This window comes from Carassius auratus, chromosome 46 (assembly GCF_003368295.1).
Source record: "Carassius auratus strain Wakin chromosome 46, ASM336829v1, whole genome shotgun sequence".
Classification (NCBI taxonomy): domain Eukaryota; kingdom Metazoa; phylum Chordata; class Actinopteri; order Cypriniformes; family Cyprinidae; genus Carassius; species Carassius auratus.
Window position 1 is genome coordinate 13,334,883 of NC_039288.1, and position 24,869 is coordinate 13,359,751.

Here is a 24,869-nt window from a genome sequence, read left to right on the forward strand (position 1 = left end):
GACAGTATTTTAACTAAAGAATCCAGAAAATAAAAAACATGGTTCTAAATTGGTTTGCATTTCAGGGTTTCAAACAAGAATTTGATCTCCAAGCAAAACATGACTTAGTACCTTTATGGAAACCCTAATTGGCAAGCACAGAGGTAAGATGTTTCTTGTAGATGGTCACCAGGTTTGCAAGCATCTCAAGAGGGATTTTGATCCACTCCTCTTACAGATTCTCTCTAAATCTTTAAGGTTTATTGGCTGCTGTTTGGCAACTCAAAGTTTCAGCTCCCCCCACAGATTTTCTATAGGATTGAGGCCTTGAGACTGGCGAGGCCGCTACATTACCTTAATGAGATTCTTCTTGAGCTACTCCTTTGTTGCCTTGGGGGTATATTTCAGGTCATTGTCATGCTGGATGACCCGTCTTCAGTGTTCTGGGTGAGGGAAAGAGGTTTTCGTCCAAGATGTTATGGCACATGGCCCATGGCACATTGCGTTGAAGTTGTCCTGTACCCTTAGCAGAAAGACAACCCCAAAGCATAAGGTTTTCACCTCTGTGCTTGACCTTAGGGATGGTGTTCTTGGGATCATAGTCAGCATTTCTCTCCCTCCAAACACAGAGTTGAGCTAATACCTAAGAGCTCATTTTTGGTCTCATCTGACCACAGCACTTTCTCCCAAGCCTTCTCTGAATCATTCAAATGTTCACTGGCAAACTTCAGATGGCCCTGTACATGTGCCTTCTTGAGCAGGGGCTGCAGGATTTCAGTACATTGCAGTGTAGTGAGTTACCAGTGTTTTGCTTGGTGACTGTGGTCCCAACTACTTTAAGATCATAAACAAGCTCCTCCTGAGTAGTTCTGGGCTGACCCATTGACTTTCTCATGATCATCCTTAACCTAAACCTCATTTATAACCTTTATAAACAGGGTTTTTTGTTGTTGTTGTTGTTTTTTTTTTGGGGGGGGGGGGTTAAATTGATATTATGACTGCATTAAAATAGACCTACCATTTAAACTACAGACCCTTAATTTCATTGTACTTACAAAATCAGCAGTGGATCCATTATTTTCCCCACTTTGTGTGTGTGTGTGTGTTAGCTGAATATATATGCAATATAATGCAGCATGAACTTGCACACAACAATGCATAAAATCATGCTGATTGTGTGCTTTCTCACCTAAACATATATCTTTATTTTTTTAGTGTGTGTGTGTGTGTGTATAAATATAATTGTGCTGTCTTTGCTAAGTAAAAATTAGTATATAGAGAGAGGTGTATGTACAGTGTTTAAACGGTGTGTACAGTATATAAACTAGACAATATAGCACACAATTGTTTGTATAGCCTGTATATATAATACATACAGGTTCTAGGGTCAAGAGAGTTTGGTCCAGTGACACTGAGAGAGAATGACATGTTCTGACGGAGTAAACATCTTCTTTTTAGACCAAAGTACTTGTTCAGTACTTGTTCCTTGGAGAGGATAGAAAGGAAACTATAGGCAGTATGCATCAATATCCAAGCAGAAAGCATTCATTAAAAACTTATGTGCATGTGGTCATAACAATGCATGATCAAAAAGATAATTATTTTTCAGGGACAGAATTTATGAATTACTTATAAATGTTATTCACAAACAAACAAGGTTTCTCTTATTAATTTTTTTATTTGTATAGTTACATTTTTTTTTTTTTTTTTTTTGAGAACAGTATTCAACTATACAAGTGTCTGAAGTACAGTTGTCTTTGAAGAGCAGATGGTAAAAATGACCATGAAGAAAATTATCACTGAAAAAGACCACAAAGCGCTAACATTACTGTAAATAGTCTTATTTTCTTCCCTTACAATAATCCTTGCAGAAAGGGCAAAGCACTGTGTGATGGGAATACAAATAAATATTGCAGGAAAACAGCAGTTGGTGCTGAAAACCTAAATGCCCTCCTATAACAGATGTTGGTACATATGTTAGAACACAGACAGTCACGCTAATGACCTTGAGGAGTATGTCATCCAGGATCATCTCAAAATGTGCAAAATATGAGCACATTGCAGAGATAATTTCATAATTATCTTTAGGTTTTAGCTCCAGAATCGTTATCGTTCAATTATTATTTTAAATATGTTTATACTAGGACAGATTCAGCTAGCAATCTCTAGTGATATATTAACCAACCCTCAATGTCAAATAGAATGAAAAGCTGTGAGGAGCCTCTTCTAAATAGGGAAGCTGCAGGAACGTTCCTGTGTGTGTGTGTGTGTGTGTTTATGTTATTTACATTTTTTTACAATGTTTTTTCAGTCCAAGACTGGCAAATGTGAATTATCAGGGTATTTAATGAGGACAGAAAATTAGCATAATGTGAACAATATAAGGCAGTATGGTGCTTTTGATCGTTTTTAAAACATTTAGAGTTAAATGAAATAAAGTTATAATGCTTCAGTGATTATTTACAGTACACAGTGCACAGATTAACAGTTGAGTAGCATTGAATTCCAAAACTTGGCCAATGAAATCAGACAGGCGTCATAAAGTATAATGCAATTCATACTTAGTTGGGTTAGTATGACAGTATGTAATTCCATGCACACATGATCAGAAGAGCCTAGTGTATACACTATAATAAACAGTAAACAAAGCATAGCCAATGAATCCAGACAGTGATTGATACAAAACCGAATGCTTAAGTATTTACTGCATACTTGATATTAAGTATATACTTCAGTATATACTACAATACATACTAGAAGTAGCATGTTATTAAAGGGATACTCCACCCAAAAATGAAAATGTTGTCGTTCCAAGTAAATTACACTGTCAAGGTCCAGAAAAGTATGCAATTATTGTCAGAATAGTCCATCCGCGTACAAAAAGTATTCTCGTCGCTTCATGAAATTACAGTTGAACCATTGATAGCAGATGGACAATTCTAATGATGTCGTTCATACTTTTCTGGACCTTGATAGTGTAACTTACTTGGCAGTCTATGGGACAGTCACAAGCCTCCTGGTTTTCATCCAAATCTTTAATTGTGTTTTCCGAAGGCGAATGGAGCTTTTACGGGTTTGGAAAGATAAGTGAATAATGACAAAATGTTCATTTTGGGGTAGAGTATCCCTTTAAGTCATTCTAGACACCCTATTGCAGGGCATAGGTGGAAAGTACAGAATGCTTGAAGTAAAGCCATTTTTAAACAATCATCATAAAGTAATACTAATGCAAAATCCTTCATTATGTGTTCAGTGAAAAATGTATTGGTTAGTGCATTGCCCCGTCTCACTTTGAGCTCATATTATTATTTGTTATCATGTTTAAAGGGTTCTTAATGCCTCTCGACATCCCTGTCATGAAATGTTTGGACATTATGCTAAATGATGTCACAGGCCACTCCACAATAAGGCAGGTGTTGGGGAAACAGGAACTTGCATGTGACAGAGTGTGTCTGATGTCAGATTGGCTGTCATGGCTCGTTAGGCCTGGACTGTTGCGAGTGCACAGATAACAGTCCTTTTTAAACCATAACCTTTGTTTATGAGAAGACTGTCATCACACAGGGATTGTAGTCTCAGATCAGGCACTTGTGAAGAACCTTAAAACAGGTTTGCTAGCCTAAAAAAAACGGTTTCTAGCCACGGTGGTTTCCCAGTCTGACCAGCTGAAAGTGCATAAAACCCATCTTAAACTGTCAACAGATCAGTTAGTCCAGTTTAGTAGATCAAGTCTTTATCTTTTATAAATGGGGTTTCAGTAATCTGAGGATGAACGAGTCCTGACAGAAAATAGTTTAATCGTTATTGCCCCCGTGCGATCAAACTCAGAACAACACGTATGCTTGTCGGTGGCCGTTTTTTAGTGTCGTCAGTAAAACTATTATAGTAAAACTAAAATTATTTTTAGATTTTTGTTTATTTTCAAGTAATTTTGTTATGTGCTTTTTTTTTCATTATTATCTTAATATTACTGTATGGCTTTATTTTTTATTTCAGTTTTGTTTATTTCATGCAGCCTTTTATTCAGAGGTACAATGACTTATAAAGCTCCCCAGAACTATGATTTAATTTCCTGATAAAGGATCCTGTATTGTTATTGTGGGGAAAAAAAAAGTTATTTACACATGTGAAAGAGAACACGAAAAACAACTGATATGAAAACATTCAGCCATGCATAATGATGAGCTTTAATGTTTCGATGTATTCCACCTCTAAGGCTTTGTGTACAACAACTTCTCCTGTCTTGTCTGTAAAAGTGCTGCAATGAGAAATGTAGGACACTTTTTACACATTAAAAATCATGTGGAAACACAGTTCAACCAATAGCTATTTACAATAAGCTGCTTAACACTGCCATTAGCAAAGACATTCATTGCACCGATTAACAACATTAAAATTTAAGTGACATTCTGATAAAGTTTTTTGCAGGCAAAAACTAAATCCAGGCAAACCCTGTGACCATCCATTGTGTTAAAGGGTTAATGGACAAACTTAAAGAACAACATGCATTTGTGATGTGACAGCTGTAAAGGTTAAAAAAAGAAATGCTGAAGAGACCAAAGAATGCCTGAAATACTCACACTGAGGGCTAAACTTTAGTTATACATTATGCTAATTAGTAATAATACAATAGAGGCACCACTTGTGCAAAAGAGAACAAAAATGTTTCTAGTAACTGTTCTAAACGTCACTTATTGCTTTGGTGCTAGGACAGAAAAATGGAACATTCCATATTTTTTATTTATACAGTATATATATATATTTATTTTTTTTTTTTACATCAACACTATTACATTTGTAAAACAATCATGTGCTCTGCATGATTACATTCACAAAACACACATTATCCTACCATATTTGGTAAGTAAATATTTGATTTTAAGCTCTGCTTCTTGGCAACATGTAGTATAAGTATATGATGGAAGAATGAGATTCAGAATATGAGGGTGATGATAATGGTTATGGTTACTCATTGATGTTGATTACCACATAAATTTAATGTCGGCTCTTCTCTTTTTTTGTTTTTAATAAAAAATAAATACAAAAAAAATCAAGGTCACCGTGAGCCACTTACAGTGGACGGCAATGGGGCCAAATGTAAAGTGATTAAAATCAGAAATTTGACAACTCTAATCTCATAAAGCAACTGCATTGAATTCTATTCAAATTTATGTATTATGTGATCTGTTTAAATCATCTTATTTACAATTTTAAAAATAACTTTACACAGAAAAGGGTAGTATTTTTTCAGACTTAAATTATGTTAACATGTATATCTTGTGGCTACATTTCTGAAACAGAAAAATTGGCCCCATTCACTTCCATTTTAAGTGCCTCGCTGTAAACCAGATTTTTGCTTTTTTTAAATAATTTTTTTGTGGTAATCAGCATTATACCAAAAGTGCTGTTGATTGAGCTTAACTTTACTAAACCATGTATATTCCTTTAAAAGACTTTAATATAACAGCTCTGAAAGTATATGATAGTGTATATAAACAATGGTCATTTGTTTCAAAGTGTGCCTGGTATCAGTGCAGCCTAGTGCGGTGGATATGTGTAGAAACGCTTGCAAGGTCAATGTATTAACTAATATGTACCAACAGCTCTACCTACTGGTGGATAGGGAGCCCTGTCCTATCTGGAGATATCTCTCCGGTCCACATTCAGATAGCTGTAAATATCACAATCAGTGTGAAAGCTGTAAGGTGGTGCACTGTTGCCATGCGCACATACAATCAACATGGTCTTCAGCAGTGCTGGTGATCTTCAGTTACTTCTGGTCAGATGTGCTGTAGGAGACATTGGTGTGAGAATACATGAGAAAGAGACCGGCTAAGCAGTTGGCAGTAATGAGACATGGACATTAAGGATGAGAGTTGAGATGAATGGAAAGCTACAGGTTGACCAGGTGAAGGTCAGAGGCAGTGAAATGAGGACACAGTGCCATGTCAGGGTTCTTCAGCTGCTTCAGGATGCGCTTGTGGAACTTGGTGCGCACGCGATTGAACTCCATGATGTCACATGGATCTTCCTCCATCCAGAACCTGTGGAACTCCTGCATCAGATAACCTAAGAAAAAATAAAAAATAAATAAAATAATAATCATGTAAATATATAGTAATTATTTACATATATTTATTATTTTATGTAATTTTAATGTCTGTAATAAACAAATATAATATATAATAAACCTAACAGGCTTAAACTTAACTGTAATTTAGAACCAATATTTAACCACAAATATAAAATAAATATTATTATTGTTGTTATTTAATTTTTAGTAGTAGTTAGTATCTACAACCTTATGTACAATTTCATTTTATGTCAATTATATAAATATCATTATTAATAATAAATTATATAATGATAGAGCAGATTTATAGACATATATATCAAATATTAAACTACAATAATAATAAGAAATGTTATTATGTATACAAATTATACAATTCAATGTATTGATATGTAATGTTTCATTTCTTTTTATTATTTTTTTGTAATATAATTTACATACAAAAAAATTAGTTGTACAATATATTATAATTTTTAATTGCATAATTTGACTACAAATATAATAGTAATAATTATTATAAAAATCATTTTATATATTATTAATAATTTCACTTACACTTTTAATTTACAACAATAGTTGATTTCACAATGACAACAATGGTGACATTATGATAACACTCACAGAAGGTCTGTTGGAAGTGCACTAGACTTGGCATCTCTGGTGCAACATTGTACAGGTGAGTCTTCAGAGCGCCGCTCACCAGCAGGGAATATGCCAGGTCTGTGATGTTTATGCCAACTATTGCAAAGGAGTATCTGTGCCACAAAAGATTTGGGTCAGCACAAAACACAATGTCAAAGAAATAGTTTTTAGTGTAAATAAACATCATAAAAAGTTAAGACACTGTCGGTGTTTGTGTGTGCGTGATTCCATCTGTTCTGTGCTGTAATTGTGTCTGTGTGTCCACGTCTGCAGCGCAGTGATTGAACAGGTTACACATCAGAGCTAATGCATCCTGAAAGCTCATGACAAGTAGAAGAGCCTGAATCAAATCCTCACACAAAGCAACAGTGCTGACACACAAGCAGGGTTCAGGCGCTGCATACACAGCAGAATTATTTTTAACATTCACTGATTTAGGAACTGGTTGCTTACTGGTGAAAAAAAAAAAATTTCTAGTCCATGCAATAGTTTGCAATATTCTGAACTCACCCAATCGCTTTGTCGTATGTCTTCTTGTCCCACTCAGCTTTGCTCATCTTGCTGTGTGAAAAACCAAAATGTTGGTGTGTGTCCATTCAGTCCTGTGTTAATAGTCCTTAAACATTTACTATAGTGCAGTCAACTATAAACGACGACAATTACACAATTCACTGTAGAAAAAAGAAAGCATTCACAGCTACTAACCAACGTTATAATGGAGCATAATGCCTTGTGTTTGGAGTGAGGTGAGGTTGGACGTTTTGAGATTTAATAAATAACAACAACAAAATAAAGCCATTAGAATGAGGCAAAATGATCAAATTAATTTCTTACGGAGAGAGAAAAGATGGAGTACCTGGCTTCCTCTTTGGGAACGTTCCTGTGCATGACAGTGATGGGAATAAAAAAGAAGCAGGAACAGAAAAAAAAAAAGTGTGGGTGCATGATGGTGACATGCATGCTGAAGGTGTGATCGATTGCACGGCATGAAAAAAAAAATCACCTGTTAAAATAAACATGGTATGCACACACAGTATAAAGCAATACACTGATAAGAGCTTTCTGGGGAACTACAGACTAACTGACATCCTTTGGCAAGATACTGATGCTGTGTGTTGCTTTTGGTGTATGTTTGCTAATGTGTGTTTAAAGATAAAACGTGTCTTAAAGCCAATCACTGATACTCTTTTGGATGGGACAATATACCATAACTGAGTACATAACTGAATGTACATACATAGTAACCTCCTAAGAGGACTATCTGAAGGATCTGACCTGTGTTTGGGCTGCAGGGAGTCATGAAGAACTTGGAGAGCAGTGGCTTTGTCATGCTCCGCAAAATACCTGCAAATAAAAGATGGAAATTAGCAACTGAATTGTTCTGTTCAAAAACCTAGTGAGTTGCCTATGTAGATTGGATTTTAAGGCCACATACAGTTCAGTCTGCTTAAAAAGTTAGGCAACTTATTTATGCCACCTAAGCAAATGCTAATGCATTGCAACAATCTCAGTGAAAAAATCTAAGCCAAACAATTATTGATTATACATATAATTTAATTTAAGCACATGCGTTTAAAAGACTATAAAGATTGAATGTTTTTGTCCTGATTTCACTTCAGCAGGTTTTCTACTCACAGTAGGCTGTGCAAGCCCAGGAGACCCATGCCCCTGAAATCAGTCCTGGGGTCGTTTCCTTGAAAACCAATCTCACACCATTGCTTTGAGATGCGTCCAGAGAGAGGAGAATCGGGACAGAGTTCCTTCCACAGCTGGTGAATAAAAAAAAATTCTGTTATGGCCGAGATGCTGTGCTACATTGTGAATTGCACACAGTTATTAGAAACAACCATTAAAGGGCTGGCAACTGCTAATAGTCAGTTACTTCTAATACCTTCATGAGCATCTCCTCATGTGCTGGGTTTTCACAGTCATACGGCTCTCTACGCAGCTTCTCCACCTCCACTACTAGGTTTCGGTAACCCACAATCTGGAGCAGGCAAGCCTGGAGAGAGATGCCAAGCCTGTAAGAAGAAAAGAAATACAGCAAATGTGCTCAAAGGAAGACCTTACAGAGAGTAATCCTAAAATGCACACAGTATATCAGCAAATGATGGGATCCTTACTGTGGGTTAGTGTCAAGGTTGATTCTTTTCAGGGACATTATATCATCGATAGTCTTTTCTACAGAATCTGGCTGAACACTGACGGCAGACCGCAAAAGCTATGGAGGTACAGTAATTGAAAGAAATATATTAGCTAATATACAAAAAATAGCATAATACAGTATGTGAAATGATTTAGCCTTCTTGTATTTTCATATGGGACTTAAATCAGATTAGAACCAGTATTGTTATTGTAACTAAAATTAATAGTATCAAATACAAAAAAAGCCGAAATAAAATAAACATTAACTGAAAAGCTTTAAAATAATAAACGAAAAATTAAAAATGTTGCCTTGGTAAGTAACTGACCTACAATACTGTAAGCTGAAGTAATAAAATGACTAAAACTGAAATAAAAATAAATTGAAGATAAATAAATGTTTTTAAAAAGACATCAAAATGACAAAAAAAAAAAGCATATAACAAAATTATTAAATGTAATAAAATAATAAACCCAAAAATATAAAATAAATGCTATTATAGTCTTAGCAAAATAGTAGCTAATAATATAACAATTTAAATAATACTAAAATAATCCTACTTATAAAACAAAAATGTTTAAATGCATACTATTTAATAATACTGTTAAATATATAAATACAATAATACAATAAATGTGATGTAATAAATGTGTAAAAAAAAAACAAAGTTCATGACTCACCTCATGTTTAGAGCATTTGAGTGAGGATTCTGTGAAATTAAAAGTAACACAAAATAATATCAAAATGGCAATATTACAAATATAGATTTTTTTTTTTTTTTTTACTGCAGATGTACTAGTAAAGTCACTGATTGTATTTACCAATCTTGAGGGTCCTTCGGGCGCCAGGTTTGTTATTGTAACAGATCCGTTGAAGCTCACATCGTCCCGTCACCTTCCTGATGACAAACTTCAAGCCCCGCCACAAACACTTACAGTAAAGCACCACCAGCAACTGGGTCAGGACCCTAGAAGATTCAGAGAAATAAAGAGGCCTGAATAAAATGTCCAATACTGACAGGCCTTATACACCTGTGTATTCTGTCCCAGATTAAAGCGTACTCACTGAGGTATCTTGAAAGCTCATTATATTTGAGTACTCTAAACCTGAACTGAATAACTCAACCAGATGTGTTTTCCATTAACAATGCTAAAACTGTTCAAAGAGAAATGCACATTCTTTTTCTCTTATAATGGTCTGATGTTGACAAAAGCTAGGCCTAATCCCCATTGTAAAATGCATGTCTGTGATTCGAGACAGAGATAAATGGGCCACGATAATGAAGTGGGTCACAGTTCTACAAAGATCTGCATGATGAATGTAAAATATCATTTTGAAAGTATTATTCTTTATACAGGTTTCATTGCATGTATCAAGCAGTATGTATTCACCAAAGGACTTACTAACATGTCTGTCTACTATATGCATCTGTTTTGAATCAATGCAAGGAGGATTCCATGCATCTATGTTATTAATCAGTCTAACTGCAGTTTAATTCACTACAGGAAACACACTGGACTAGGAATAAACCTGTTTGAATCAAGTTGCTGATTGTGTTGAGAGTTACTGCTCACAGGATAGACTCGCCTTCCAATCGGCACGAAATTTGCAGTCAAACCTGTGTTTTGTAAAAAATGTGTTATAGTCTATCAAAGCTGTTGAACAGAAATGAAGTGTTCCAAAGGTTATTCAGTCCCTTTTCCAGGACTTTAATAATTGCCAGGTCTGATATTGCATTATAGCAGTCTCAACCTCTAAACATCTAGTTGAAATACAAATCTATACTGGTGCATTTCAAGCGACTTCCTATTAGGTTTAGTGCCATTCAATATAATTTATTATGAACAATATAATTAAGAGGAATGGCTGACAGGAAAACACATAAAACTGAAAGGCAGTGGATGACTCATCAAGGGATTGTTAATCAAAAGGTATTTTTCAGTTATTTACATTTTAAGAGCTGCTGCTGTAAATGAATGTTAGCAGTTGAAAAGGCCACTGAGGGTGGGATATAATATAATCTCACCAGCTTTCATGTTGGATCTCTAATATGAAGCATTGACATACTGATGTAAGTTTCACTATGGTCTGTCAAGATGGGAGCACAAACATTTGTATCAGAGTTAGAAAGGGGGTTATACTATATATCCTTAAGAGTTTTCACAAACAGCAACACTTTCAGGATGTTTAAAAATGTTTTGCAATATGTAATACTTATTACATAATCAGTATTTTTTTTTATGTGCTTTCCTAATATATATATATATATTATAGTTTGGCTATGTTCCATAATAGCAATAATATCTGATGATATTTTATAATATAATCATTATTAAACATACTTGTCACAGTTAATAATAATAATAATAATAATAACTATATACACATACACACTAATTATTATTAGCCTTTTGTTATTATGGTGCAGTATAAGCCCATTCTATTATTTTGATGAGGATGATGATAATAATAATACCTGATAAGAATAATGAATACTTATTTCGTTTCTGTTTTTGTTTCCACATCCATGACAGAGGCTAATTGGGCCACACTACAAAGCATGCAATATAAAATCAGTATAACGGTGAATTTAATGTGAATTTTTAAAAATGGAAAATGAAAACAATGCCATTTCAGTTTCCAAGCAATATGTCACTATTATAATTAAGCAATAAAGACGTACTTACCTCAGAAAATGCTTCATCGCGATTGTCTGCTTTAATAAAACAGTGTAATTCACATTCGCGGATGGTCTGACCTCCTGCACAAAACATAATTCAAAAGAAAAACCACAGTGTATCTTATCTTTATTTAATCGTTGTATTGCATTCAGCTGTCGTGGACTGAAATGTATTGTGGCTCGAGGCTGGTTAAGACGTTGCCGTGGGCAACTGCTCTAACAAGGTCTACACATCCACGAGTAGGCTACATATTTAATGTCTGACGCGACAGATATTTATATAATATGATTATAATTTTATTATTATATTTAAGGTTATATAATACAGACATTCGGAGTCATTTACCGTCGAGACTATTTCATCTTGCAATAGGTGTTCTTCTGCTCTGTTCTACCACACACACGGTCGTGTGACAAGAGCGTATCAAGTCTGACAAAAGATAAATGACAAGAACATACGTTTCAAGACGTCGCTGGGAACGGGAATAAGCCTGTCCTCCTCTCTCTGTAAAGCAGGTAGCTGTTATTCCTCCATGATGAGCGTGTGAATTAGAGAGGGAGGGCGCTTCACAGCATCGCAATGCAGCTCTGCTGAGAAGACCTCTCACTCCTTTACATAAAGACAAAACTCAGGCATGGAGTTTTATATGAATTGTTTTCCCATAATTTGAAACTTAATACCATTCATTTGTTCCTCTAGAACCAGGGTTTGGGACACTGGGGTCCATAAAGAAAATCAAACTATGAATGAAAAAACACTTTAATGGTCACAAATAATCATAAAAAACCCAGTCAGTATACAGATCATTATAGTGCAGGACGACAACTTTCTTCTATTTTTGTAATGTGTCATCTTCAGTCTCAGCAGATTTAAATAACATTTATATGCAAATTATTGTGCATAAAAATATAGAGTCAAGACACACTGAAGTGGATTTAAAATCCTTAAATAACGGATTAAACCCTGACTTCAGCATAAAAATAGGAACCCTTCTAAAGCAAATCTATAAAATTTAACACTGTACTCTACATTGTAGAGCTTTATTTCTGGGAACATAATCCGTTGCAATGTGCTTTGTGACTGGATCCTGTCCTGTCCTGATTCTCCTGTCCTAAGTCTACTACAAGGTCTCCATCTTGTTGGACATCCGCAGATGAAGCAAGATGATACGCCCTGTCATCAGTGGAATAAGACTGATCTGCTGTGGAGGTCGGGACGATGTTGAACATGATGAAACCAAGCGTGATCACCACAAAAGACACGATGTACAGGCCTGAGAACTGTGAAGAAAGAAGGAAAACTTCAAAAACTTGTAAGAAAACGAAAAATCAATGAGAACAAGCCACAGCATATTAGAGTTAGTAAAACTATTTCATTAAAAGATTTATGATATAAAGCAAGTGTTCCAAATATCAAGAATCAGTGCAACCACTCAAAATGTCAACACCCCTGGAAAATTATGATTTAGCAAGAGGGCTGTGAGAAAGATATTGGAAAAAGTTTTAATCTTTTCTTTCGTTCTGGCATTTTTATTGATTTGCTGAAAATGTAATCTTTCTACTCACATTGTAGCGAAAAAGAAACATGCCACAGAAGAGACTGAAGAGGTCAGCAGTCAGCAGTGAGAGGTTCACAGCCGTGGCGCTGGTCATCTTTACCACTACAGGCATGAAACTGTACAGCCCGTACATGCACAGAGTATATGCAACAAAGAGCACACCTACAGAATAAATGTACAGGTATTTAAAGCATTTATCAAATCAAGAGGAGAACAGGAAATACTCAAGATTTCTGTAAAACTTACTACATACATTTAATGAAATTTCATATAGTTGATGACTAGATAATATTGCGAGCTTGTGTCAGTGAGAAAAAAAAAACTTTTAAAACTTAGTTACTTACATATTTTCAAGTTCCAGTTGATAACAGGTACAGCTTTGGATTCAAATATAGCCCTTCAAAATAAAAATGAAATACTAAAATTAAAAGATCAGCTAGGACTAATTACTTATATATGCACTAGTGTTCAAAAGTTTGGTGTCAGTAATATAATAAGTCTCTTATGCACACCAAGGCTGCAATTATTTGTGATATATTAGATTGTGAAATATCATTACAAATTAAAATAAGTGTTTTCCATTTTAATATATTTTAATATGTAATTCATTCTGGTGATGGGAAGTTTTCAGCATCACTACTCCAGTCTTCAGAGTCACCTGATCTTTCAGAAATCATTATGCTGATATGGTACTCTTGAAAAAGTTTATTATTATTATTATCATCACTTTTTATCAATTTAAAGCATCCTTGATTTAAATTAAATTTATGCATTTAGCAGACACTTTTATCCAAAGCGACTTACATTGCATTCAAGCTAACAATTGTCTCCTAACATGTGTTCCCGGGGATTCGAACCCCCAACCTTGCACTTGCTAACACAATGCTTGACCATTTGAGCTACAGGAACACTGATAAGAATATTAAATAATAGAATTAATAATTAAAAGGATTCATTTCTTATAAAAAAAAAAAAAACATTGAAATATTCAATAAAATATAGCCTCTCCTTTTCAAAAGCAAGGCTTTCTCTCATGGTGGGGGCATATCACTAACAAAATGAGATTGTGACATAAAACTTACATCTGCACACCACTGATGAGTGTCCCAAAGAGTCCCATCATGCCCAAGAACTCCACCCTGCTCAGGTTTTTCACTGTGTATTCCTGACAAACATTAGACACTGCGTAGAGAGCAGCACTGACCAGCACGAGTCCATCCCCCAACAACACATGACTACCTGCAGTTACAGAAACACACTAAAAGCCCAAGAAACAGATCCACGGAGATCAACTATTTGTGTGCAAGATGATAACATTTCAAGCAACAAAAACATAGTCTATGATTAATGATTCATTTAGTTTCATTAATTGTCCTCTTTTAGAATAATCTTATCTTTTGTAACAGGACTAAAATACCTAATAGGTTTTGGCAAATGATTCATGAGAAGCAAAACAAAGGAAAACGTAAAAGAACATTATAAAGCATTATCAAGATGTAATTAAATTATGCCCCTTTTTGCCTCTACTTACTTGAGCCTTGGTCTCTCCCTGCCAGCAGATCTGCTCCCACCATTGCACCGACTCCAAGCAAGCACACAGCCACAGCTATAACATGCAATGGTCTATAGCGAGTTTTCAAAAAGATCCACGAGAGCACCATCAGAACCGGAATCACAAAGCAGTCCAGCAGCTACAACACATTACATTAAGTTATTATGTTAACTTAAAATCACTGTATCAATGTGTGGGTGTTTTTTACAACTTAAAAGAAAAAGAATGATGTATTCTTACCTGTATACTTGTAAGGGTTGTGTACTGGTACGCCTTCACAACTGTGTAATTGGCTTCAACATCCGTAAGAGCCATGAGAAAATACTTCCACCACTTTGTTTTTAGAATTCGAACCATATTATTTTCACCTAAATTATGAAAACATTTTTATTAATCCAGCAAAAATACATGCCATATCTTCTGTAATAGCTTGCATTGCTGGAGGAAAGCTACATAACATGTTTTTTTTTATGAGTAGTACATTTTACATGTTGAGGAGACTCAATAAATAATTTAAACATTTTAATCCGCAAGATCAGCATTGCAGGCATGAATCCACAAATAATTTTATTTAAAATCTGGAGCAATAATAAGCATGCTCATGGAAATTATATTCTGCCCTTCTAATCATCTGATAAGAGCAGTGTGTGAGTCCAAGCAGAGAAGGTGTGCATCAACTTACCTCTCCTGAAGGCTAAGACTAAAGTATAGGTGAGCAGCAGCAAGGTGTAATTGAGGAAGCTTTGCAGCATTGGCGTCTCTACCCCAGCATTTGCCAAATACTGACATGTAACTGCCGTCCCACATATCAGCATAGACAGGGCTTGACCCATTACAATAGTTTTGCAGAGCTGCCTGTAGGAACCATTCTTAAGTTACCATCAATCAGACAATTGTTATGTAAAAACATTAAACATCCTTAAAGATCTTTAACATACCATGTAAGCACATCTTTAAACGTGAGATTCCGTGGACCACAAAGAAATCTTCCCCATCGTCTGAGAGTTCCCAATCTTCCATGTTCAAAGGAGTTCTCTCCCACTTCACAATCCATATTTTAAACATCGACACCTGGAAAATCCAGAGAAAATGAAAAGAACTTTAGAGAAAGTCACAGGCTTTGATGTTGGGGAACATCTAGTGATTCATGGTGGAAATAATCTTAATCTCTTTAGGAATTTATGCGCAATGATGCTGATCTCAATTGGGCCTCTTTAATTTAAAAAGAAAATGCCATTTCTTTTTTAATGTCACTTACTTAAAGGTCATAAAATCTAAAGAAAATTTCCCTTACCAACTAAAAAGACTTAGATAAGTTTATAATTTCCTATAAAGAAAACCTATTGTGACTTGATCAATACATACTGAATTAAAACCTCTAATATACAGTATATGACTTAAAATACTAAAGATCACCATGTAGCAATTACAATTCATTTTAAATTAAAAATAAAATGTATTTAAATAAAAATCAACATAAGCCTGATATAAATTGCTTAATATTTTTTAGAACTATGTAAAATGAGTGTTGTTTGCAGTTTGCATGAGCAAACTGGTGCTTCGGACACAAATGCGGAACTCTGAAAGGGTGTGATGGTTGTAACGACAGTTCTCAGAGCACGTGGCACTGTTGGGTGTTTTAGACAACGTAAAACCGAGCAAACAGTCACGGAGATCAAAATATTATGAACTCATTAATAAAACAACTATGATTTATTATGCGTTTTAGGCTAAAAGCTGCGTAGCTTGATAGCAAAAAGCAAATCTCTTACCTTCTTAAGAGTTGGATGCTGTTAGCTAAGGCTAAAAACAAAACACAACGTCACGTGTTTACAAGTTAAAGAATAAAACCAAGAGTATGTTACTTACCAGAATATAATTGATCCGTCATGTCTATAGTTTACGTTTTATGAGTTAAAATCCAACCACAGTTTTCTTTTTTAATGAAAGCGAGGAAACGCACTCGCCAATTTAAAGCCCCGCCCATTTCCCCCAAACAGCCAATTGGAGGTTAAATGTACTTCCTCTTTATTAAAGTGTGGCCAACGGCACAGACGCATGCTGTTATACGACTTGTACACACGGAAATTGTGTGCACTGGGCATTCTACATCGATTAGACATTCACTTCGTTGGTTATAAAGATAATGTTTTTGAAATTGCCATAATTTAACTGAGCCGTTAAATTTATATATAGCGATGATTACTGAGAACTGAGTGTAGATTTACAGACGAACCTGTATCTGCAGCTGCAGCTGGTCGGCCTTCGTATTCTTATGGCAAAGAACCCATCATATCTGTGGACTAAACTTCAACATATAATTACTAATCATACAGTTGTTTGCAATCAAATATATGTTACGCCTTGATATAATTTGGTTGAGAACTAAACCCTCAAGTGACAGTACATTTCGTGTGACCCTGCTCGATTAATTGTGAATGTCTTATCACAATGGTAGTGTAGTGGCATGATGATAAAAACAAACGTGTCATCCTTTTTCAAAAGAATTTATAGTGTGTAAATTAGTATGCGCGGAATAGAAGCCTAGGTATATGCATTCATTAACTGCTCCTTTAATTTAAAAAGCATTTTCGTTCTGTCTTATTTTATTCCTTCTTTCTATAAAAATATTAATATAACCATGAATAAATATCAGTATCAGTGCTGCTGATGCAGTCTGTCGAAATGCTCCCTAGCAACCAAACCTCCCGAAACATCGCGAGACCGCACGGGGACTAAGTTGAAGAAACATGGCGACGTCTCATTTATTGAAGGTAGGAGGTCCCTGGATATGAGAATATTTTTGCATCGTTTGCATCTCCTGTAATGTTATGACAGCGATCCAATGACCCAGTTACTGTCCGCTTCTAATAGCATCGCTAAACATGACGCGTTGACTTCAAACCACATTGTTCGAATTGTTGATTGTAGGGTTCAGAGCTCTATTATAAGATAACTATTCTCACTGCTCAGCCACAAAACTAACTGCTATCTATCATGAGGCTGCATATGGATAATGAAAAAATATATATAAATGCGTATTTTTTTCCTGAATAAAGTTGCAATATTGAAGAAGCTGCATTTATTCAGCCTGTTCATACCTTGTTTATGTCGTACTGTAATCTTTGTTGTTAATTATTGCAATATAAGGCAAAAAATATCTCATTTATGTCAAGGCTGAAGCTCACCTGCTGCCTCTGGTTTCTAATTATACAGCTGTAATAACTGATCTACACATTAAATTGAACTTAATCTGTTACTGTTTTGTTTGAATACTTCACAAGAAGTAAAAGAAAAGAAATTATCCAGTCTTCGTAAATGTGCATAAATGCATAAGGCTTATAATCATTTTTAAATAAATGTTCATTGTCCGGGTTCTCCTTTTTTCAGAATAAAGGCTCCCTGCAGTTTGAAGACAAGTGGGATTTGATGCGGCCCATTGTTTTGAAGTTACTTCGTCAGGAGGCAGTTACTAAGCAGCAGTGGTTCGATTTGTTCTCGTAAGTTGTCTTCGATGTGAGCATCTATTATTATTATTATTATTATTATTATTATTAAACTGATGGTGCTGTTTGGATCTGATGGTCAGTAATATCAGTCAGGACTAACAACAAGTTTTAAACCATAGTTTACATTGCTTGAAATGTTAAACACTGAATATACTCAGCTTTTTGACGTTCTCTTAATTCTGTGATCGATTTGCAGAGACGTCCATGCAGTGTGTTTATGGGACGACAAAGGCCCGTCAAAGATTCACCAGGCTCTGAAAGAAGACATACTAGATTTCATCAAGCAAGCACAGGCAGTACGTACTGTATACTACTTTTGCACATATAAAAAGTGATGTAAGTCAATTTTTCTCTGAAGAATACGTAAGCCTTATTTCAATAATCCTGAATGATTCAATGCATATTGTTTCTACTTGTACTCTTTCTGATCTACTTCAGCGTGTACTTAGTCATCAGGATGACACGGCTTTGCTTAAAGCTTACATTGTGGAGTGGAGGAAGTTCTTCACACAGTGTGATATTTTACCTAAGCCCTTCTGCAAGTTGGAAATCACCCTGCTGGGCAACCAGGGGACCAATAAGAAGTCCAATGTTGAAGACAGTATTGTTAGAAAGGTGGATTTTGTGTATATTAACCAAACTATATTGTCCTCTTATTTAAATACAGTTATTATTGTAGCTATTGATGCATAACATCAATATAAAAATATCTATGCTAATCATTTGTTGTCTTTTTTTTTTGCCTAAGCTTATGCTGGACACATGGAACGAGTCTATTTTCTGTAATATAAAGAACCGGCTCCAGGACAGTGCCATGAAACTGGTCCACGCTGAGAGATTAGGAGAAGCGTTCGACTCGCAGCTTGTCATCGGAGTGAGGGAGTCATATGGTGAAGCTCTCATAATACTGGGCCTCTCGGGTTCTGTCCAGATGGACCTCTCCTGATGGACGCTTCTGTCTTCTGCTCTGTTTTACAGTGAATTTGTGTTCCAATGCTGATGACAAGCTCCAGATCTATAGAGAACATTTTGAGAAGGCATATCTAGATTCCACTGAGAGGTTCTACAAGACACAAGCACCTTCCTATCTACAACAGAACGGGGTTCAGAACTATATGAAATATGTGAGTGTTGTTTTCAAACTGCTTTCCTACCTAAACTAGAAAAATGTGAGTGACACTAGTGTGAATTAACTCTGTCAGCAATTGTACAACTACTGTATAAGCCTTTATGTGTATGAAACAGCACATCTGAACTGTCATAATTATGTCACAATATTGGAAAGTTGTTCAACCCAGATGGTGCTTTTGATTGACAGGCAGATGGCAAGTTAAGAGAAGAAGAGAAGCGTGCGCTTCGATATCTGGAAACCAGACGTGAATGTAACTCCGTCCAGGCAGTGAGTGCTCTCTGCTCCAAAACAAGACCCAGTGGTGCCGCATTATTAAATAATGCTCAGCATGTAGTGTGCATGTGTCTTTCTCACATACTAACACTGGGTGCTCGGTTTCTGCTTTTTGCATTTATTCAGCTGATGGAATGTTGTGTGAATGCACTGGTGACGTCGTTCAAAGAAACAATCCTGGCCGAATGTCCGGGAATGATCAAGCGGAACGAGACAGAGAGTGAGTACGGCAGGAGCTCTGGCACCAAAGGCTCCGCAAGTTCAGGTTGGCAATGGGATATTGTTCCCATCTATATCTTGCCAAAACCTCCCCACCCATCCCACCATCTGTGTGTTTGTGTGCCAGTCATTGAGTCCACCAACCCATTTCAATCGTAAACAAACAGCGTACAACTATAAAGTTGCACTACTAAAAGGAATGGAAATGTCAAATGTTGACAATACCTGCCTTTTGGATTTAGAGCTGCATAGACTGGAATATCATGTTTTTAGGATCCCAGTACCAGCATTTTTTTAATGTGTGTGCTGTTGGTGTGTTTCCTCAGAGCTGCACCTCATGTTTTCGCTGATGGACAAAGTGCCCAGTGGGATTGAGCCAATGCTGAAGGACCTGGAGGATCACATCATGAGCGCAGGTCTGGCTGATATGGTGGCCTCAGCAGAAACCATTACCACAGTGAGTAAAGAGTAACTGCTTTTCATTAACTGGCAGATGCATCATGGATTCTGTATATGCATCCAGTTGTTGGTATTTCAATCACTGAGTGATCTAGAAAGAAATTTGTTTTTATTTATCCCTGTAATAACATATAATATGTCTCGAAACTGTTTCTTAAAAAATGCTCTGAAATTGTTTTTTTTTTCAGGACTCTGAAAAATATGTTGAGCAGCTCCTAACATTGTTTAACCGCTTTAGTAAATTAGTTAAGGAAGCATTCCAAGATGATCCACGTTTCTTAACAGCCAGGGATAAGGTAAGTCTCAAGAGGATTTATCAAAATGATTTTTTTGATTTATTGGATAAAATTATGTTACTTTATATTTATATAAGCTATATAAATATAATATACATTACCATTCAAAAAGGTGGGGAATATAAGATTGGGTGCATTAAACTGATGAAAACTGACAGTTTTAATCGCAACACATTTATAAAGTCACAAAATGTTTCTTGAGGACCAAAAATATCAGAACAATTTCAGAAGGATCATGTGACACTGAAGTCTAATGGCAGCTGAAAATCAGCTATGTCATTATATTTAAAAATATACTAAAATAGTCAAGTTATTTATTTAAATAACATTTCTCAGTATTACAGTTTTTACTGTATTTTTGCGCAAATAAATGCACCCTTGGTAAAAACCTTAAAAATTGGTAATGTAACAGTAATGTAATGTACTTAATGAGCTTTGTGTTTTGTTTTTTTATGAAGTGGAGAAGTGGTTTCCATTTTTCCATTCTTATTTTATTTTATGCATATTTATGCAGGCATACAAAGCAGTAGTGAATGACGCCACAATATTTAAACTAGAGCTCCCTCTAAAACAGAAAGGGTAAGGCATCTTAATATATGTATGTATGTATATGCGTGTGTGTATTTTCTGAAAATGTGAAGATTTCATACATATATTATCTGTCCTTTATTTGCAGTGTGGGTTTGAAAACTCAACCAGAGTCCAAATGTCCAGAGCTGCTGGCCAACTACTGTGATATGCTCCTTAGAAAGACTCCACTGAGCAAGAAACTCACCTCAGAAGAGATAGAGGCCAAGCTGAAGGAAGTGGTGAGTGAGTGAGTGAGTGGGTGGGGTGAACAATAAATATTTGTATTTTATTGTGGCAGTATTTTTGCAAATCTTAATCACGCCTCTGTTTGCAGTTGCCAATGTGTTAATTATATCCTTTCATGTACTGATTACAGCTCTTGGTTCTAAAGTATGTTCAGAACAAAGATGTCTTCATGAGGTACCACAAAGCGCACTTGACCCGCAGGCTTATTCTTGACATTTCTGCAGACAGTGAGATTGAAGAGAACATGGTGGAGTGGCTCAGGGTAAGGGGGCTCGAAAGCATGGATGAAAGACTTGTTAGTCGATCTCTTTAAGTGACTTTTGTGTGCGTACAGGAGGTTGGTATGCCAGCAGATTATGTGAACAAGCTCGCCAGAATGTTCCAGGACATCAAAGTATCAGAAGACTTAAATCAATCCTTCAAAGAAATGCACAAGCACAACAAACTTGCATTACCAGGTCAGACATGTCACTTCTGAACTGATGCTCCTTAGCTACTCTATGGTAAGTTTGAACTAATTCATATTTTTGTCTTGGCACTACAGCTGACTCGGTCAATATAAAGATCTTGAATGCAGGCGCATGGGCTCGGAGTTCAGAGAAAGTGTTTGTATCTCTGCCCACCGAGCTAGAAGATCTCATTCCTGAAGTCGAAGAGTTTTACAAGAAAAATCACAGTGGCAGAAAATTACACTGGCACCATTTGATGTCCAATGGCATTGTGAGTAGCAGCTTCAGCTCTTTGTATAACAGCATGCTCTACTTCCTGGGACCCAAAACCAGCCTCTTCCCGTTGAGACTAGTTTCTTGTCTGTGTGTTTTGTACTGAACTTTGATGCTCGCAAGCTCTACTACTGTGAATTGTGTTGCGGTCAACTTTTATTTAGTCTTTGAAATGTCAGGATAATTGCTACACTGGAGATTCTGCCTCGACTTTGACATTTTGTAGGGGTCCGTTCTGTCAAGGGAGCAGATCAAGATTGGTTTCATCTCTTCTATCCTTAGATCACATTCAAGAATGAAGTTGGGCAGTATGATTTAGAAGTCACGACATTCCAGTTAGCCGTGCTGTTTGCCTGGAACCAAAGGCCCAAAGAGAGGATCAGCTTTGAGAATCTGAAACTAGCCACGGAACTTCCGGACGCTGAGCTGCGCCGGACTCTCTGGGTAACAGAGGCTTTATTTTGATGACAGTTCCACAAATGTGTTTAAATGGCAATGGGAAGGACATGTGGATTTCAAATGAATGGATCTGATATGAGATTGACTAACCCTTTGTATTTGTTTGCTTGGTGTTTTAAATGTGTAGTCTCTAGTAGCTTTCCCCAAACTAAAGCGTCAGGTGCTGTCATATGAACCTGTGGTGGGCTCTCCTAAAGACTTCGCAGAAGGCACTGTATTTTACATCAATCAAGAGTTTTCTTTAATGTAAGCACAATCATCACACACTGCCTGCGTTTGCCGAAGAATAATGAATAATTTAAATAATACTTGTGATAATAAATCATAAATCTTGTGCATATTTTCAGCACATTCCATCTAGTTGGAAAGATTTTTACATTGGTTTTATGTTATCTTTGTTTGTTAAAAAAAATAATTTAATATTACTTTTTTCTACTTCAGTATCTTATCAAATGTGATTTATTGCATGTAATTATCATGTGGTGGCACATGCCAATATTGTCACATGATAATGATCAGAAATCATTCTAATATGCTGATTTAGTGCTTAAGAAACATTTCTTTTTATGACATTCCTAATATTTTTTGGAAATGTTTGTGTATTGATGTAACCTTGATCAATTTAATGCACCTTTATTGAAAATAAATATTAGTTTCTTAAAGTCTTTTTTTTTTCTACTGAACCCAAACTTTTGAATAATCTGTATGCACATACAATTATCTATAATGTACTACGTATCATAATTCATATCCAAGTACATACATTGCCAGAGTATTACATCATATTGTTAATTGCGTGTTTTAACAGACGTCAGTTCAATTTATGGATCTCTTCTGCACAGAAAAAACTCTAAGGTCCAAAAAAGAGGGAAGATCAATCTGATTGGTCGATTACAACTCACCACAGAGAGAATGCGTGAAGAAGAAAATGAGGGCATAGTCCAACTTAGGATATTACGAACACAGGTATTGAGGTTATTGAGCCTATCACTTTCACATGATCTTAATGATTGAGATGTGTATATGTTTGTGTGTGTGTGTGTGTGTGTGTGTATGTATATGTATTATGTATTAGTAGTAGTAGTAGTAGTGATTTCATGAGGTGCATCCTGGGATGCTTTTCCAACGGTGTTGAAGGAGTTCCCATGTAAGCTGGGCACTTGTTGGCTTCTTTCACCATCTGGTGCAACTTATCCATTATTTTATTATTTTTTTCTATGAAAGGTTTTGTAAAGAAACTCATATTCAGGCATTTTAAATACAGTTACATTTGTCTACTAAACTAAATTCAAACATTTAACCATGAACCTTTATATCAAACTACCTGTATGAGAAACATTTCTCTGATATGCTGATGTAAACCTCAGTTGTCATCAAGTTCTTCTTCTTCACTCTGTACAGGAAGCTATCATTCAGATCATGAAGATGAGGAAGAGGATCAGCAATGCTCAGCTTCAGACGGAGCTGGTGGAGATCCTAAAAAACATGTTTCTGCCCCAGAAAAAGATGATCAAAGAGCAGATCGAGTGGCTGATAGAACAAAAATACATCAAACGGGATGAGACGGACATTAACACATTTATCTACATGGCGTAGCCGACCACGGCCAGTGTACTCTGGGACGTTTTTTTTAGACACTAGCTCTCCTTTGGAGGATTCCATATCTGATTTCAGCTCATGGCCCAGCTTGGCCTGCTGGGGGATTGACTAGATTTATCTCAAAACACATCACGCTGAGAAATTGCTGACAAATCCCTGCCTTACTTCACAAATCTATGAAATTAATAAAAGTTAACTTTGGAAGAAATACAGTAGAGGAGTAAAGTGAGCAGAATCGCTGTGGCTAATTTATATGCATTTTGTGCAATCTTTTAACCTCTGGTATTGTTCAGTTGGGGGTCACACTTGTGTTGTCCGTGGTCAAAAGTGGTCAGTATAAAGATCTTGAATGCAGGCGTATGGTCTCTATGTTCAGAAAAAAAATTTGTAATGGGAAATTTTTTCCATTGAAATTAAAACAGTTCTTTTCAAATATTTTTATATTACTTTTAAATTATGGCAGTATTTCATGTTAAAGGAGTAGTTCACTTCCAGAACACAAATTTACAGATAATGTACTCCCCCTTATCATCCAATATGTTCATGTCTTTCTTTCTTCAGTTGTAAAGAAATTATGTTTTTTGAGGAAAACATTTAAAGAATTTTCTCCATGTAGTGGACTTCTATTGGGCCCGCAGGTTTGAACTTCCAAAATGCACTTTCATTGCACCTTCAAAGGTCTCTAAACAATCCAAGATAAGGAAGAAGGGTATTATCTAGCCAAACGATCTGTCATTTTCTAAAAAAAAAAAAAAAA

The 24,869-nt window shown here is 35.9% G+C and overlaps 3 protein-coding genes across 9 annotated transcripts; 1 reads left to right on the top strand and 2 right to left on the bottom strand.

The window, feature by feature from the left end:
• Positions 1-4,148: 4,148 nt before the first annotated feature.
• On the bottom strand, positions 4,149-12,172 carry LOC113064266 (ELMO domain-containing protein 1). Of its 4 annotated transcripts, XR_003278798.1 has the most exons (13): positions 11,977-12,172; positions 11,525-11,598; positions 9,659-9,804; positions 9,518-9,546; positions 8,818-8,915; positions 8,586-8,715; positions 8,330-8,463; positions 7,970-8,038; positions 7,551-7,655; positions 7,205-7,255; positions 6,674-6,807; positions 5,593-6,048; positions 4,149-4,237 (listed from the first exon to the last, which is right to left on the bottom strand). XR_003278798.1 is itself a non-coding variant. In XM_026234938.1 (12 exons), exons 2-12 carry the CDS (start codon positions 11,539-11,541, stop codon positions 5,873-5,875), a joined length of 1,089 nt encoding a protein of 362 aa, XP_026090723.1. In that variant the 5' UTR covers positions 11,542-11,598; positions 11,977-12,172; the 3' UTR covers positions 5,015-5,872. The 4 variants fall into 4 exon arrangements, 3 of the variants coding, with proteins under 3 accessions (XP_026090723.1, XP_026090724.1, XP_026090726.1); XM_026234938.1 differs by lacking the exon at positions 4,149-4,237 and having other exon boundaries at positions 5,015-6,048; XM_026234939.1 differs by lacking the exons at positions 4,149-4,237; positions 11,977-12,172 and adding an exon at positions 11,864-11,953 and having other exon boundaries at positions 5,015-6,048.
• A 137-nt stretch (positions 12,173-12,309) lies between these two features.
• slc35f2 (solute carrier family 35 member F2) lies at positions 12,310-16,627 on the bottom strand. Of its 2 annotated transcripts, XM_026234937.1 has the most exons (10): positions 16,498-16,594; positions 16,401-16,431; positions 15,567-15,699; positions 15,311-15,483; positions 14,869-14,996; positions 14,608-14,767; positions 14,159-14,315; positions 13,421-13,473; positions 13,084-13,238; positions 12,310-12,798 (listed from the first exon to the last, which is right to left on the bottom strand). In XM_026234937.1, the coding sequence occupies exons 3-10, from the start codon at positions 15,680-15,682 to the stop codon at positions 12,559-12,561; spliced, it is 1,182 nt and encodes a 393-aa protein (XP_026090722.1). In that variant the 5' UTR covers positions 15,683-15,699; positions 16,401-16,431; positions 16,498-16,594; the 3' UTR covers positions 12,310-12,558. The 2 variants fall into 2 exon arrangements, with proteins under 2 accessions (XP_026090722.1, XP_026090721.1); XM_026234936.1 differs by lacking the exon at positions 16,401-16,431 and having other exon boundaries at positions 16,498-16,627.
• A 120-nt stretch (positions 16,628-16,747) lies between these two features.
• On the top strand, positions 16,748-24,848 carry LOC113064263 (cullin-5). 3 transcript variants are annotated; one of them, XR_003278797.1, is made up of 19 exons: positions 16,748-17,402; positions 18,019-18,128; positions 18,334-18,433; positions 18,576-18,752; positions 18,886-19,027; positions 19,116-19,261; positions 19,456-19,536; positions 19,669-19,807; positions 20,088-20,218; positions 20,409-20,516; positions 21,031-21,095; positions 21,193-21,325; positions 21,463-21,594; positions 21,667-21,790; positions 21,877-22,052; positions 22,337-22,498; positions 22,641-22,759; positions 23,322-23,479; positions 23,915-24,050. XR_003278797.1 is itself a non-coding variant. In XM_026234934.1 (19 exons), exons 1-19 carry the CDS (start codon positions 17,379-17,381, stop codon positions 24,107-24,109), a joined length of 2,388 nt encoding a protein of 795 aa, XP_026090719.1. In that variant the 5' UTR covers positions 16,748-17,378; the 3' UTR covers positions 24,110-24,848. The 3 variants fall into 3 exon arrangements, 2 of the variants coding, with proteins under 2 accessions (XP_026090719.1, XP_026090720.1); XM_026234934.1 differs by having other exon boundaries at positions 23,356-23,479; positions 23,915-24,848; XM_026234935.1 differs by having other exon boundaries at positions 19,669-19,762; positions 23,356-23,479; positions 23,915-24,848.
• Positions 24,849-24,869: the final 21 nt, after the last annotated feature.